General features: G+C 42.7%; 2 protein-coding genes across 2 annotated transcripts; both read left to right on the top strand.

The window, feature by feature from the left end:
* Window positions 1–2,072: 2,072 nt before the first annotated feature.
* LOC137040780 (golgin subfamily A member 6-like protein 22) lies at window positions 2,073–4,392 on the top strand. Its single transcript, XM_067416551.1, has 2 exons — window positions 2,073–2,154; window positions 2,516–4,392. The coding sequence occupies exons 1-2, from the start codon at window positions 2,073–2,075 to the stop codon at window positions 4,390–4,392; spliced, it is 1,959 nt and encodes a 652-aa protein (XP_067272652.1).
* Window positions 4,393–8,957: 4,565 nt separating this feature from the next.
* LOC137040814 (guanylyl cyclase-activating protein 1-like) lies at window positions 8,958–15,763 on the top strand. Its single transcript, XM_067416583.1, has 4 exons — window positions 8,958–9,259; window positions 14,854–15,003; window positions 15,107–15,197; window positions 15,277–15,763. The coding sequence occupies exons 1-4, from the start codon at window positions 9,062–9,064 to the stop codon at window positions 15,414–15,416; spliced, it is 579 nt and encodes a 192-aa protein (XP_067272684.1). The 5' UTR covers window positions 8,958–9,061; the 3' UTR covers window positions 15,417–15,763.
* The last annotated feature ends 20 nt before the right edge of the window (window positions 15,764–15,783 follow it).

Below are 15,783 nucleotides of genomic sequence, written 5' to 3'. Positions count from 1 at the left end.
CTCTCAAAGTACTGAGAGAACACACCACAGTAACATATTTACTGTGCTGGCATAACGTGACGGCTGCTCTCCACTAGCGAGGCTAGCTCTAACCAGCCGCATCACGGCTTCTATCAACAGATCATTCTGGCCACCAAACGGGGGAACTAGCAGCCCTTACAACACACCCTTGGCGGGGAGCACACAGCATTCAAGACAAAATAAAACGTCCCTCATACTGAGGACTTACCCGCTCACACCGGCGCGTGATGACATCCGTGCACCAGCATATACTCACAGCATCCAGCATGCGGGCACACCGCCCGAGGGTTGTTTTCCGACGAAGCGTCCAACGACGAATCTCCCTTTACGACCCCTCATGCCCACTCAGGGAAGCGGTCGAATTTACTCAGACAACTCCTTTCCCACAAGGAAAAACTCCACTTTTCCGCTTCTAGTGCTTCATGATAACTTCTCGATAAGCCCATAACAAAAAGCACCCCAAACCTGAAGGGGGCGCCTGCTCACCAGACCAGACGGGCCGTCAGAGTCTCACGTCCGCTCATCATTGGCCCCGCCCGGCCTGATGTCAAGCGCCGAGGGAAAAGGTGGAAGGAAGGGCTCGCCTACTACCTCCGCTTAGCCCTAGAAGGTTTCACCCCGCCTACGCTGGTTCCGGTCTTCGGTACCGGCAACTTTCCTCCGGTTCCGGGTGTCCCGCCTCTTTTGCGCCCTACTCCGCCACAGAGGGGGCGCCCGAGAGGCCACGCTCGCTCGCTGGTCTTGCCTTCGGTCCTCGGACCGTGACGTACCAGGGACACCCACCTGCCTGGGCGCGGCTCCGGACCTCAGCGGGATGCAGGTCTTAAATGCCGCTGAGCGTGCCTTCACCTACCTAAACCTTCCCACCACCGCCTCGACGGAGGTGCCGAAGAGCTCAGAGGGCGAAACCGGAGCATCGAGGAGAAAGGCCCTCTCTTTCCCCCCGATGTCCGCAAGGTTCAGCCACAGATGTCTCTCCGTGGCCACCATAGCCGCCATCGAACGTTTGTTTGGTGGCCAGGAGAGCTAGATCTGTGGTTCGGCGGAGCTCAGCCATCGCATCAGGGGGTAGGCCACCCTGGCGTTCCCCCTGATCGAGGTCCTTCAGCAGGTCGGCTTGGTAAGCCTGCAACACTGCCATGGTGTGCAGCGCCGCCGCCTGACCGGCTGACGTGTACGCCCTGCCGTTCAAATGTGAGGTCGTTCTCAATGGTTTGGACGGCAGTGTAGGAGTTCTCAATGTTGATGCCCGGCCAGACGCGAGATAGTTCGCAAACGTCTCATCAACTGGCGGCATCGACACGTACCCCGCCTCGACTACTCCTTCTACATCAGCGAAATTAGCCCGCTGATGGCGGAATAAGCGAGCCCAGAACGGGGTCCTCCATGCCCCCGCGATCTGCTCGTGGAGATCGGGAAGGAATGGAAGGCTCCCAAGAGCTGGGGGGTTATAGCCGGAGAGAAACTGATCATCCAGGCGATTTGGACGAGCGGTTTCTCCCCTAACGTGCCGCCATGGCACCTGTAGCCGATCGGCGGCCCGTTCCATCACCTCCAACAGCTACCCGTACACGGGGCAGGATGGCTGGGAGGGTTCGGCCTCGGCCGCTTCACCACCCTCCACTTCCATCCCTTGCTGAAGTGGGAGCTCCTCGGCTGACGATGAGGAGGAGTTATAACCCAACTCCTCCTCCGGCGGCCACCCCTCGTGATCTGGCCCATCGCCGAGCACAACCTCCGTCTCTAGACGGCGGGCCAGATCCAGCTGGGAGCCCCAAGACATAAGTCGCCGCTCAGCCTCGGCAGAAGCGGGACCACTCCCAGCCGCTGGACCCTCTTCCCTCGAGAAGAGGGCCAGACGAGAGCGGAGCGTCTTTAGAGACAGACGCTCACAGTTCGCACAGGAGGCTCTTTCTTCAAGAACCTCCCGTGGGTGCTCCTCACCCAGGCAGAACACGCAGAGTGTATGTGTGTCCTCAGGTGTGAGGAACCTGGGACACGGGTCTGCACACTTTCTGAAGCCGTGCTTCCTCTTGTGCACACACTTGGACATGATGTTTCTCTATGAATCAGACAAGACAGTCACTGAAGACGAATTGGATATGGTTGTGTTTGCAAGGCGACGCAGCTCGAGTTCCCTTTCAAAAGGGAACTTGAATTTCATGTTGACCTTTATACTTAAATTTGACATCCAACAACAGATATATCAACAAAATGAATATTTTTGCGCTGAATTTGTAAGGATCTTAATGGGCTAAAAATATGTTAGACAAATACATTTGGAAGAAGGATTGATGGTTTATTAGGCTGCACAAAATTTATTTATTTTGATAGTAACAAAGGAAGTTAGAGACCACAAAACGCATGCATTCTTCTGCTTTTTTCTTGTTCTTGTTTTCCATTGGAATATTTAATAGAAACGCACTTTGTTGCCCAGGGTACCAAAATTATTCAGTTGTTGTTAATCTCTAAACTCTATTATTGTCATTTTCAGATGATGAAGATTCATCACCAGATTCAGGAGGTTTGAGAATCTTGCTGTTTGGGAGGACAGGAAATGGAAAGAGTTCCACAGGAAACACGATCCTCGGAAAAAATAAGTTTCAGAGTGAAGCCAGTTTACAGTTGGTGACCACTACTTGTCAGAAGGAAGTTGATGGTAAATCAGTCACTGTTGTTGATACTCCAGGACTCTTTAACTCCTCACTGACAAATGAACAAGTGGTGGAAGAAATAGTGAAAAGTGTTTCTCTGTCCGCTCCTGGACCTCATGTGTTCATTATTGTGGTGAGTTTGGGAAGAATCACCCAAGAGAAGCAAGACACTTTAGACACGATAAAGATTATGTTTGGCCCAAAAGCAGCAGAGTTCAGCATTGTTCTCTTCACTAAAGGAGATGATCTGAAAGGACAAACAATTGAAGAATATGTAGAGAAAAGTACGAATGAGGAACTCAAGAAACTGATCAGTGACTGTGGGAACAGATTCATGGCCTTTAATAACAGAGAAACACGAGATCGGACACAAGTTACTGAGCTCTTAAACATGATAGAAGAGCTGAAGGAATCAAATGAGGGCCAATACTTCACTAATGAGATGTTTGAGGAGGCAGCGATCTCCACTAAACAGAGAAGAGAAATGATAGAAGAGATGGAAAGGAAAAATCAGGCTCAAGTTGAAGAGTTAAAAGCCAGATATGTAATGGAAGTTAAACGCATGATAGAGAGACTGGAGGAGAAGAAACAAAAGACAGATGAGGAAAGAGTGAAGCTGGAGAACAAGTTCAGAGAAAAACAGGAAACACTCTGGAGAAAGTTTGAGGAGAAAGAAAAGGAGGAGGATAAGAAACAAGAGGAGGAGGATCAGAAACAATCCGAAGAGGAAAAACAGCGAAGAGAGGAATTTAATCAAAGAGTAGAAGAGATGAAGAGAGAGATTGAAAATCTGAGATTACATTATGAAAAACAGCAAAAAGAAAGAGAAGAAGAAGATAGGAAGAGAGAAGAAGAATATCAGCAAGATCAAGAAAAGATGAAAACTGAGCAGGAACACATCATGGCAGAGTTAAGAAGAAAACACGAAGAGGAGATGATAAAAAGAGATTCAGAGGAGCAAATGAGGAAGGAAAAGAAGGAGAAAGAGAGAGAAGAATTGGAGAGAAAAATAAAAGAGGCTGAAGATGACAGAGAGAAACAAGAGGGAATTAGACGCCAGCTGAGAGAATGGGAGGAAGAGAAGAAAAGACAGATCAGAGAACAAGAAGAAGAGGAAAGAGAGATAAAAGAGAGACACGAGGAACAGCTGAGAGAAAAACAAGAAGAACTGGAGAAAAGGAGAGAGAGATTTGACGCTGAGAGAGAAGAACAAGAACAGATGATAGAGGAGGAGAGAGAAAAACAGAAAAGAGAGAGAGAAGAAAAAGAGAGAGAATGTGAAGAAGAGAGAACTGAAATGAAAAGCCGTTATAAGCAGCTGGAGCGAGAGAGGAAAGAGGAGTGGAAGAGAAGAAATAAAGAGGATGAAGAGAGACGAGAGGAGAAGAGAAAGAGATGGGAGACAATGATGGAAGAGCTGAAACGAGAGCAAGAAGAAGAGATGAAGAGAAGAGAAAGAGAGGAGAGAGAAATAATAGAAAGAGAAGAAAAAGAGTGTGATGAAATGAAACAGAAACATGAAGAGGAAATAGAGGAGGGGAAGAAGAAACATCGAGACGAAATCAGAAAACAAGAAGAAGAACTGAATGATTTTATAAAGAGAAGATATCGGCATGTTCAGGAGTTCAAGGAAAGGCTTGAAGAGTTTCAGAAACAACTGAACGAAGAGAAAAGGATAAGAAAGGAGCTGGAAAATAGATGGTGTAGTGTCATGTGAAACATTTTTAAACCTTATTGATGAGCCAGATATTATGGCTCTTGTCTTCTGTAGTGTCTGTGAAGTGTACTGTGTTTCTTTCTATTCCTTTAATCAGGGCTCTTCAGATCTGCTCCTGAAGGTCCACTGTTAGTTTAGTCACTTTTAAGGGTTGGTTCCCCCAAAAATGAACATTATGTCATTAATGATTCTTCAAACAGCCATTCGAAACTCTGATTGGCTGTTTAGCTTAGCAAACGAGAATGAAAGCAACAGTGAAGAAAGTCCTGACGGTGAGGACAGAAGGCTGTTATAACTTTACATCATCTTACCTGATAATTCGATTGCACAAATATTTTCATAATGAGCCGACTGGATGAAGAAAGTGATCCGCATGACTGATACTCAGAATGCTTTGGTGACGGTTGGTACATCTGCAGTCCTAGCTTCAGTTTCCCTCTTTGATTGATTAAAAATAGATGATCGATTCCTGCTGACATATTTACTCCCACGCAGGCGAGTCGCCTTTAGTCCTTTTGGTGTGTAGATAGAAAACTCATGAAGGTAAAACACTGTTGATACTGATCATGATATCATAACTATTAGGGGTGTAATGATACACTTGAGTCACGATTCGAACTCATGATATAATATGTATCGCAATATTACAGAGTTTAAGAGGGTTTTTTAATCATTATTAGAATAATATTATTATAAGTGTATTATCAGGACCCACAAATATTCCCTCATTGCGTCATTATACATTATATATTTAACATTATAGTCGTATAAACTCCGTAAACTTTAATTTCTCAGGCATTACTCATGCATTATCACTCACAGCTCCTGCCTGCACTCTTGCTAACATTAAGTCTATACATATAAGAATAAACCATCTGAAATGCCTTGAACAATCATGCTAAAACTAAATATGATCTGGTGATTTAAATGATGTTTGCACTTTGACTTTGAGGAGTGTGTGTGCTCTTCAGATGATCAATGCGATCCGTCACAGAACTAATCGCAAAAAGCTCGTCAGAATGACCGCTAGTCTCAAACTGTAAATGTTCAGCTCATCTTTAGCTTTAATTCTACATTTACTCTCTGGTGTTGTTTCTCAATCATCTGAGCGTCCGTGTTTATTACAGTATGAGCGTCGCAGTAAATCTGTTCATTATAAACCAGCGCTCGTCTCTTCAGAAGACTTGGACTCGGATTAGACACTCGATTAGTTATTTTTACGATGCCTTTATGACATTTATTGAATCTTTTAAGTTTGAGAGGAGTAATGGACTTTGAATGGGGGGACAGAAATCTATAACCTTATAAAAACCTTAATACAGTAAAGCTGATAAAACAACTTTATCAGGAATCATATTGTTTACACCAACGAAACATATCGTCACATTATTATATTGAGATATAACGTTTCATGATATATCATTATCATTTGAGACTGTTTTAAAGAAAGTTTTATTTACTTTAAATGTTTTCATTTTATTTCTTGTACCATGATATATTGTAATCTGAATATTACTCTGAAATTAAACTGTACTTTCACACAGATCACGTGATGCTGTTAGTCCTTCATCAATTCTAAACAGTTATAAAATATAAAAGATATACACTTGACATATCATTTAAAGGGATCCCCTGGTGTTGAGACTTGTATGGCTTAATATAACATAAATGATGTCTCTTACTGAATTATGTAGTAGAAAACCCATGAAAGATCTACATTATTTCAAAAATCGATTTTATATTTGGACCATGGGCGGCGCCATTTTGTTTGCGTTCTAGGTTGATGACGTAGAATGGTTGAACTCCTCAATCAGCTGGCGTTACCCGTTTCAGAGTAAAACAAAACCAACAAAACACACTCAAACATACATGTACACACAAACTTTTTCTCTCACAGACTCACACACACCCCAACAGATTGGCGCAAACACACGCACTGCTTGTGCGCATACATCACCCTCATTCACGATTCCCTGTGTTGATATCATAAGCCCCTTTCACACTGCACGTCGGAGCCACAATATTCCCGGAGCATTGCCGGGTCGCCTTCTGTGTGAAAGCACCACGTCCCGGAATTGATTACCGAATTGAACCCGGGTCGGGGACCTAGTAATATTGCGGGATTCGACCCGGGTCGGGGACCTAGTAATATTGCGGTATTCGACCCGGGACGAGCGCTGTGTGAACAAAAGCCGAAACTAATGCCGCAACGTGTGCGTAGTTATCGAGCGACTCCTAGAGCTTGTTTTTTCAATAACACAACCCTGCAGTGCCAGAAGAGCTCGTCGGTGTTTTAAACGCAGAGAGTGTTCGTATACAAAAGAAACTAAAATTAAACAAGCAGAAATGTCGGACACAAGTCGAGACCACGGAGCTCCTTACTATCCGCGCTGAAGCGGAGATCGCTCGCCGTTATACGTCACATCAGGATGTCACGTGTCAACTCGACCCGGGACCGTTACGGGTTGTGTGTGAAAGCGCACATATTACGGTTGGTATAAAGCCCAACATCTCGATTGAGACATAGCAGTCTGGCAGGTGTGTGCCCTAACGAAACAAAAATATATTGCAGTATATTGAAAAATATCATGCAATACATTAGGCAATATATTCACATATATGGGATTTAATATTTATATTTTCCAATATACAATATATTGAAAGCGGCAATCATTTGTATATTTTGCAATATATTACATGATGAATATATAATATATTTTATAATACCATCAATATATCATTCCATATATTAAAATATATTTTCCTTTAGTAAGGGTGTGCCCGCCCGCCGATCTGTTTGTGACTTGTGTAGGTGAGTTTGTGTGCACATGTATGTTTGAGTGTGTTTTAAGTACAATTACAAAGCAATTCATTGGTTTTGTTTAACTCTGAAACAATTTTCGAGTTGCGTTGTGGTAAAAATAGCAACGGGTAACGCCAGCTGATTGAGGAGTTCAACCATTCTACGTCATCAACCTAGAACGCAAACAAAATGGCGCCGCCCATGGTCCAAATATAAAATCGATTTTTTTAAATAACGTAGATCTTTCATGGGTTTACTACTACATATTTCAGTAAGACACATCATTTATGTTATATTAAGCCATACAAGTCTCAACACCAGGGGATCCCTTTAACAACATTTTTGTTATAATACTTTTCTTTGTAAAGAAAGTATACTAGGCGTATTGATCATTGTTCATCATTAAAGTTTCCTCACAAAACAAGTAGAAGAGCAAACAAAACAAAGAAGTCCTGCATGTGTTGATCATAAATACTTTATGGGTCTTGAGAGAGGAAATGACATTGGTGTCAATGAAGGCCTTTCTGAGCCATCGGATTTCAACACTAATATCTTCATCTGTGTGTGAAGATGAGCGGAGGACTGACGGCTGACCAACCACAGGAGGAATTAATCACTCTATTTACACTTCTGGCTGAACTAACGCTTTAAAGGATTAGTTCAGTTTAAAATGAAAAAATCCTGATAATTTCCTCACCTCCATCTCATCCTTCATGTCTTTTTTTCTTCAGTCGAAAAGAAATTCAGTTTTTTGAGGAAAACATTCCAGGATTTTTCTCCATATAATGGACTTCAATGGGAACCAGCGGTTGAAGAGCTTCAGAGACTCTGATGATCCCAGAGGAATAGAGTCTGATCCAGACAAACCATCACAGTTGGTGCAGTACTTTGTCCTTTACGTGTTTACCCAACCAATGGTGCGTCGCAAAGCAGCGCAAGATGAGTAATTTAGGTTAAAAAGTATATAAATGTTTATATTTTTCAGTAAATGTAGAGTGTTTTTCTGGATCTGACCCTATTCCTCTGGTAACTAGCATAGTGCCACACTCAACAATGGTACCCAGCATGCATTGCAGTATGGGATCTTTTGATTTGAAAATGCGTAAGTAATACCATTGTTGGGTTTTGTATGACACATGTTAATAATAATAAATAATAATATTGTTTATTTTTTATAGCGCCTTTCAGGAACCCAAGGTCGCTTTACAATGTAGTACAAAACAATCGGCCTGTTCATGATAACACATAAACAAGCAGGTGTACAACAATCAACTCCAGATAGACAACAACAACAAAGAAGTTACATAATCAAACTGAACAATTAACAGCAACAAGTCATGTAACATGAAAAGATGTAAGATCACTTTAAAGGCTGAAGTGGTGCGAGAGATAATTATTTACTGCCCAAAGAAAACAGGTGAGTTTTAAGTTGGAATTTAAACAACTGTAGAGTCGGTGCGTTACGGATAGTCGAGGGCAGGTTCTGAAACTGCAGAGCTGGAGCTGGATACTATTGGTAATATTAGCAGAATGTTAGTTTAGGGTTGCAACAATAAACCTTTCTATTTCCTGGACCGTTAGGAATAATGTCCAGATAATGTCCTGTTTGACAGACAGACAGATAAGTAGAGGTCATGATCTCAGGTCAGTGGGTCATGATGACACTCTCAGCTTGGATTCCCTGTAAGCAGGTATTAATTCACGGTAATTTCCAGAGCGGAAAAGAACAGCCCAGGGAGTGACGTCAGTGGTAATTGGTTGGGACACACTCGCCCTGTCCTGCACGCTGAGCTTGTGTCTCAGTGTGTGTCCGTGCAGGGAACCGATGAGCGATCTCTCCTGAAGCTCCTCTACTACAGCAGCATCATGGGGAACTCGCCCAGCATGTCTGTGGAGGAGCTGACCGCCTGCCACTCTCACAAGTGGTACCGGAAGTTCATGACCGAGTGTCCGTCCGGGCAGCTCACCTTCTACGAGTTCAAGAAGTTCTTCGGGCTGAAGAATCTGTCGGAGTCCTCCAACGAGTACGTCGAGACGATGTTCAAGACATTCGACATAAACGACGTAAGACAATCTGTTAATATTCTATTTATTGTGCTGTTCAATGTTATCATCATTGTTTCTGAAATGTTGTCAAGTTAATAATCAGTTTTTGGGCAATTCGGAAATTTCATTAAGTATAAACTTGATTCTTCAAAGTGCCAAGAGCCCAGGGAGCTCAAAGCAGATATATTACCGTGAGGGTTGACTTTGGAATCGTTCAGAGATGGCCTCAAATCCCTTCTGCTTCATTTCAGCTGAGAATTGTGGGTAATGAGATCTGTGTTAATACAGTAAACTCAGATCAAACAGCAGCACTGCACAAGGTCAGAGATCTTAGCTCAGACCCATTAAAGCCGGTAATCTGGTTAACTGGAGTGTGTAAACTCCTCATTGACTGCTCTACTTATTTCTGAGAACGGCATTCATTCCACGTAACTTTCCATGAACGCCTATAATATCACGTCATGGATTAATATCTGTATTATTGCTTGGTTTACGAAGCACTATTGCTCATAGTGACCCATCTTTACATGGTCACCAAAAAAAAAAACAGAAGACCCGGGGCCTCATTTATAAAATGTTGTGAAGAACTTTTGATAAAAGGTCGTTTTCACAAATGTGTGTATGTATGATTGGAGAAATCAAAGATATACAATGCTGACTCTTAAGATCAAATCAGGTATTATTATTGCTGCTTAGATTTCCACGAACCTGCTAAATAAATTAATATAAATAAACTATAAATCAGTATGTAACGTTGTTGGTTCACACAATAATTTTTATTCTCTCATTAATTACTCACTCTTACCCTGACTTTTGTTCATCTTTGGAGCACAAATCAAAGGCTTTTTGATGAAATCTGGGAGCTTTCTGACCCTCCATTGACAGCTACCCAACTACCACTTTGATGCGTCAAAAAACATAAAGAGATCTTAAAACTAAACCATTTGAATCTAGCAGTCTAGTCCAAATATTCTGAAGAGACTCAATCACTTTATATGATGAACAGATTGAATTTAGGCTTTTATGTTTTTATCAGCAAACACAAACAAAAGCTCAACCGAACCTACAAACCCGATTCCAAAAAAGTTGGGACACTACAAATTGTGCATAAAAAAGGAATGCAATAATTTACAAATCTCATAAACTTATATTTTATTTACAATAGAATAAATATAACAAATCAAATGTTGAAAGTGAGACATTTTGAAATGTCATGCCAAATATTGGCTCATTTTCAATTTCATGAGAGCTACACATTCCAAAAAAAGTTGGGACCGGTAGCAATAAGAGGCCGGAAAAGTTAAAAGTACATATAAGGAAGTCTCTCAGAAGGCAAGATGGGCAGAGGATCACCAATTCCCCCAATGCTGCGGCGGACAATAGTGGAGCGATATCAGAAAGGAGTTTCTCAGAGAAACACTGCACAGAGTTTGAAGTTATCATCATCTACAGAGCATAATATCATCCAAAGATTCAGAGAATCTGGAACAATCTCTGTGTGTAAGGGTCAAGGGTCAAAACCAAACTGGATGGCCGTGATCTTCAGCCCTTAGACGGCTCTGCATCACATAAAATGGACTGTGGCAAAGTGGAAAACGAATCAAAATGTGAAGATCTTTTTGGAAAACTGGGACGCCATGTCATCCGGACTAAAGAGGACAAGGACAACCCAAGTTGTTCTCAGCGCTCCGTTCAGAAGCTGATCTCTGATGGTCTGGGGTTCATGAGTGTGTGTGGCATGGGCAGCTTACACATCTGGAAAGGCCATCAGTGCTGAAAGGTCCAAGTCAAAGCCAGCTTTTATTGCCAATTCTATCACATGTACAGTACAAACATACAGAGATTTGAAATGTCGTTACTCTCTGACCCATGGAGCATACAGTTAACACTAGACACTAACGGTCGACAAAAGAATACAGATAAGTACAGTTAAATGATATATAATGCAAACTAAAAGTATGTTTAACACAAAACATAAAGTGCAATTAATAATAATAAAATGATAATAATAATATGAGTGTAGTGCGGATGAGCTTATACAGTCTGTTAAAACGATAAAGTGCACAGAACAGTCTTTAATCTCTTTTAGTCAAGGATTTTAGTCTAGGGTTCAGAGGATTAGAGTTCAGTGAAAAGAGAGGAGGGAGGGGGAAAGGTCTGGAGGGAGTTCAGCTTCTTACAGCCTGATGTGTGAAGCTGTCCTTCAGTCTGCTAGTCCTCGCCTGGAGACTCCGCAGTCTCCTCCCTGATGGCAGCGGACTGAAGAAGCTGTGTATCGGGTGGGATCACCTACAATGGAGACTGCTTCACGGGGGCCGTAGATGTCCCAGAGGGAAGGGAGAGAGACACCAACGATCTTTGCAGCTGGTATCAATATGTATTGAAGTATCTTTCCACAGGACCAATGCAAGCGCCATACCACACAGTGATGCAGCTAGTCAGAATTCTCTCGATGGCGCCTCTGTAGAAGGTGCACATGATGGGGGCCGGGGCTCGATCTCTTCTCAGCCTGCGGAGGAAGTAGAGACAACACTGTGCTTTCTCGGCCAGTGCTGTGGTGTTGTTAGTCCAGGAGAGATCCTCTGTGATGTTCACATCCAGGAACTCAGTGCTGCTCACTCTCTCCACAGTCGTATTGTTGATGGACAGAGGAGTATGCTGTGTGCGCTCTCTCCTGGAGTCAACAACAATCTCTTTCACATTCTCCACATTCAGAGCAAGATTGTTGTCATTGCACCACTCGGTCAGGCTGCTCACCTCACTTCTGTAGTTCGTCTCATCTCTGTTGCTCATGAGACCCACCGCAGTCGTGTCGTCCGCAAACTTAATGAAAAGGTTGGAGTTGTATCAATCAATCAATCAACTTTATTTATACAGCGCTTTTATAATGCCGATTGTGTCAAAGCAGCTTCAGTGTCAAACAGGACAATACTGCAGCAGAATTAGATTTGGCTGTACAGTCGTACTGGAGAAAACAGTGATGTTATCAGCTTATTTTAATTTATCATAGAGCGACAATGTTGGCAGATCAGTATTATAGTTTATAGAATTAAATAAATAATTAATTTTATTTGTATATTTAGTTAAGAATAACTTGGATCGTAATTTTTGGTGTCCCCAACTGAGCAAGCCAAGCCAAAGGCGACCAAAGGAACCAAAACTCCATCAGGGCGTGATGGAGAAAAATAAACCTTAGAGAAACCAGACTCAGTTCTCCTCTGGCCTATTAACACACCATGTATGATTATTATTCTGGCAACCTTACAGGTCAGAAATCATTTTAGATTGGAATATTCAAAATTTCTGGGTATCACGCAAGAGACAGGTTTATTGAGGATGACGTGCCGGTGAGGCAAATTCAGAGGAGACACTGTGGGACACAGCTCAGCAGATGTATTAGTCATGTCCAGACGCAGGTCCTCCATCCGATCCGTCATGGCCTGAATCTGGCCGACTGCAGTAAACCTCGGGATAAACAGAGAGACTAACATTAGCGTAGATGCCACTCTTTTTATGATGTAACGAGTCCATCAGGTGTTATGGGAAGTGTTCCCGGTTCCGGATGACCTAGTTAATGCAGCCTAACAATCAGTCAATTGATTTGAATAATGAAAGTTAAAAATGTTCTATGTGTATGCCATAGTAAAGAGATGTGTTTTTAGTCTAGATTTAAACTGATGCATGTATGATGGTGTGATGTCGTGGGTAAGCAGAGTAAAGAGGAGAGGGCTCAGCACACATCCTTGGGGAGCCCCGTGTTCAGTGTGATGTTGCTGGATGTGCTACTGCCAACCCGTACTGCCTGAGGTCTTCCAGCCAGGAAGTCCAACAGTCGTTGCACAGAGAGATGTTGAGCCCCAGCTGGACCAGTTTGTGAGTGAGCTGCTGAGGGATGATTGTGTTGAATGCTGAACTGGAGTCTTTTTTGTCCAGATTTGTGAGGGCAGGATGGAGGGCAGTGGTGATGGCGTCACCGGTCAAGCAGTTGGGCCGATATGCAACCTGAAAAGGGTCTAGGGAGGAGGGGAGAACAGACTTGATGTGGTGCATGACTAGTCATTCAAAGCACTTCATGAGGATGGGAGTAAGTGCGACCGGAATGTAGTCATTGAAGCAGGATGGAGATGACTTCTTTGGGACTGGAATGATGGTGGTGGTAGCCTTGAAGCATGTGGGGACAACAGCCTGACTTAGTGAGATGTTGGAAATGTCTGTGAAGACATTGGTAAGTTCCAATTCACAGTCTCTCAATACACACCCAGGTATGTTGTCAGGACCCAGGGCTTTCCGTGCATTGATTCTGCTGAGGGATCTCCTAACGCAAGATGACAATGCCAGACCACATACGGCATCAATTACAACATCATGGATGCGTAGAAGAAGGATCCGGCACTGAAATGGCCAGCCTGCAGTCCAGATCTTTCACCATTAGAAAACATTTGGCGCATCATAAAGAGTAAGATGCGATAAAGAAGACCTAAGACAGTTGAGCAACTAGAAGCCTGTATTAGACAAGAATGGGACAACATTCCTATTCCTAAACTTGAGCAACTTTGTCTTCTCAGTCCCCAGACTTTTGCAGACTTTTATAAAAAGAAGAGGGGATGACACACAGGGGGAAACATGGCCTTGGCCCAACTTTATTTAGATGTGTTGATACCATGCAATTTAAAATCAAATTATTTCTATCTTAAAATTATACATTTTCTCTGTTTAAACATTTGATATGTAATCTATGTTGTATTCTGAATAAAATATTGATATTTGAAACTTCCCAACTTTTTTGGAATCGGGTTTGTACTTGGCACACAAGAACAAACCTCTGGTTCTTGCTGAAGCTCAAACGTGCTGCATAACACTAGAATTAACCTCATTGGCGCTCGCTGAAGCTCAAACGTGCTGTGAAACCCGAGAATAAAGCTAATTGGTTCTTGAGAAGCTCAAACGTGCTGCGTAACACGAGAATGAACCTCAATGGTTCTCGCTAAAGCTCAAACATCCTGCGTAAACATGAGAATGAACTTCATTGGCTCTTGCTGAAGCTCAAACCTGATGTGAAACATGAGAATAAAGCTAATTGGTTCTTGAGAAGCTCAAACGTGCTGCGGAACAGGAGAATGAACTTTATTGGCTCTTGCTGAAACTCAAACCTGATGTGAAACATGAGAATGAACCTCATTGGAATTCGCCTTTTGCCTTACTTGCTCTACTCCCCTTTTCATATTACATGTCAGATCGGAAAGGCATTTATTTTCAATGAAAATAAGAAAATATTCTAAACGTGTAATTAAAGCATCTAACGTGTTTAATAATAAAGTGTTTATTATTTAGGAGTAAGTGAACAGACATGCACTGCATTAGAGACAGTAAAAGTGAGTGGGTCCAATTTCATTGGTCTTAAAAAGTGGGCGGGTCTTGTCCCACCCACATGCGATGGTTCCGACGCCCATGACTGCGTAACACGATAATGAACATCATCGGTTCTCGCAAGTCAAGTGAACATGCTTGAGCTTCCGTTTACAAGAATTGATCAATATCTATGAGCTGTGGTACAATGTTGTTATTGTGTATTGTGTTAAATGTATTGTATGTGTGTGTGTGTGTGTTGTCAGGACGGCTGTATAGACTTCATGGAGTACGTCGCTGCTCTGAGTTTGGTTCTGAAGGGCGGTGTTCAGCAGAAGCTGCGCTGGTACTTCAAACTTTTCGACATGGACGGCAGCGGATGCATCGACCGCGACGAGCTGCTGCTGATCTTCAAGGTGTCATGTTTAATTCAGTGGCGTCTGTGTTTCTCTTCAGCTCATCTTATTAGTGCCACTGAATGTCTGCTCACTCTCGTCTCTTATTGTTTTTCTGCTGTAGGCCGTTCAAGCCATTAACGGATTAGAACAGGAGATTTCTGCTGAGGACATGACTGACATGGTGTTTAACAAGATTGATGTTAATGGAGACGGTAATCTGTCTATTCATCAATTCTATTTAAATATGTAAAGAAAACAAAATGATTTACATGTGTAACTGTGTGTGTTTAGGTGAGCTGTCTCTGGATGAGTTCATGGAGGGCATCGAGGCGGACGAGGTTCTCACTGTGATGTTGACCCAGAGTTTGGATCTGACTCATATCGTCAGTAATATCTACAGCGATACTGACTCTGAACAGCAGGTCAACTGACCTCAGACCAGCCTGAGATCAGGGTGCCAAACATGATGAAGATGATGAGGGGAGGGGAGTCTGGAACGTTTCTGAACTCTGAACTAAACCTGTTGATTCAGCACTGCCTGAAGAGGTTTAAACCCTTAACACATCAGATATTAACAGTACTAACAGAATAGTGTTCATCTGAGCTGCACTGCATTTCAAAAGCCACCAGAATGGTTATTTCCCTGTAATCTCACAGAATAACTGAGACTAGAGCAAATGCTTTATTTAAGTGCACTTATGCATGTACAATTGAAATGTAATTTATATTAAATAAACCCTGTCAAATGCAACATTTATTCGGCCCTGTGATATATATCAGGAAAATTAAAGAACTTGC

Source organism: Pseudorasbora parva, chromosome 14, assembly GCF_024679245.1.
Source record: "Pseudorasbora parva isolate DD20220531a chromosome 14, ASM2467924v1, whole genome shotgun sequence".
Taxonomy (NCBI): domain Eukaryota; kingdom Metazoa; phylum Chordata; class Actinopteri; order Cypriniformes; family Gobionidae; genus Pseudorasbora; species Pseudorasbora parva.
The sequence above is the reverse complement of the archived record's forward strand: the minus strand, read 5'-3'. Positions and strand labels throughout refer to the sequence as shown.

What these genes read in the sequence shown, in the direction of transcription:
- LOC137040814 (XM_067416583.1), top strand. Translation starts at nt 9,062, where the DNA reads ATGGGGAACTCGCCCAGCATGTCTGTGGAGGAGCTGACCGCCTGCCAC. An exon ending in AGCTGCTGCTGATCTTCAAG is followed by an intron (nt 15,004 to 15,106) that starts GTGTCATGTTTA and finishes TTTCTGCTGTAG; the next exon opens with GCCGTTCAAGCCATTAACGG. An exon ending in GATTGATGTTAATGGAGACG is followed by an intron (nt 15,198 to 15,276) that starts GTAATCTGTCTA and finishes GTGTGTGTTTAG; the next exon opens with GTGAGCTGTCTCTGGATGAG.
- LOC137040780 (XM_067416551.1), top strand. Translation starts at nt 2,073, where the DNA reads ATGATGTTTCTCTATGAATCAGACAAGACAGTCACTGAAGACGAATTG. An exon ending in TGCAAGGCGACGCAGCTCGA is followed by an intron (nt 2,155 to 2,515) that starts GTTCCCTTTCAA and finishes TGTCATTTTCAG; the next exon opens with ATGATGAAGATTCATCACCA.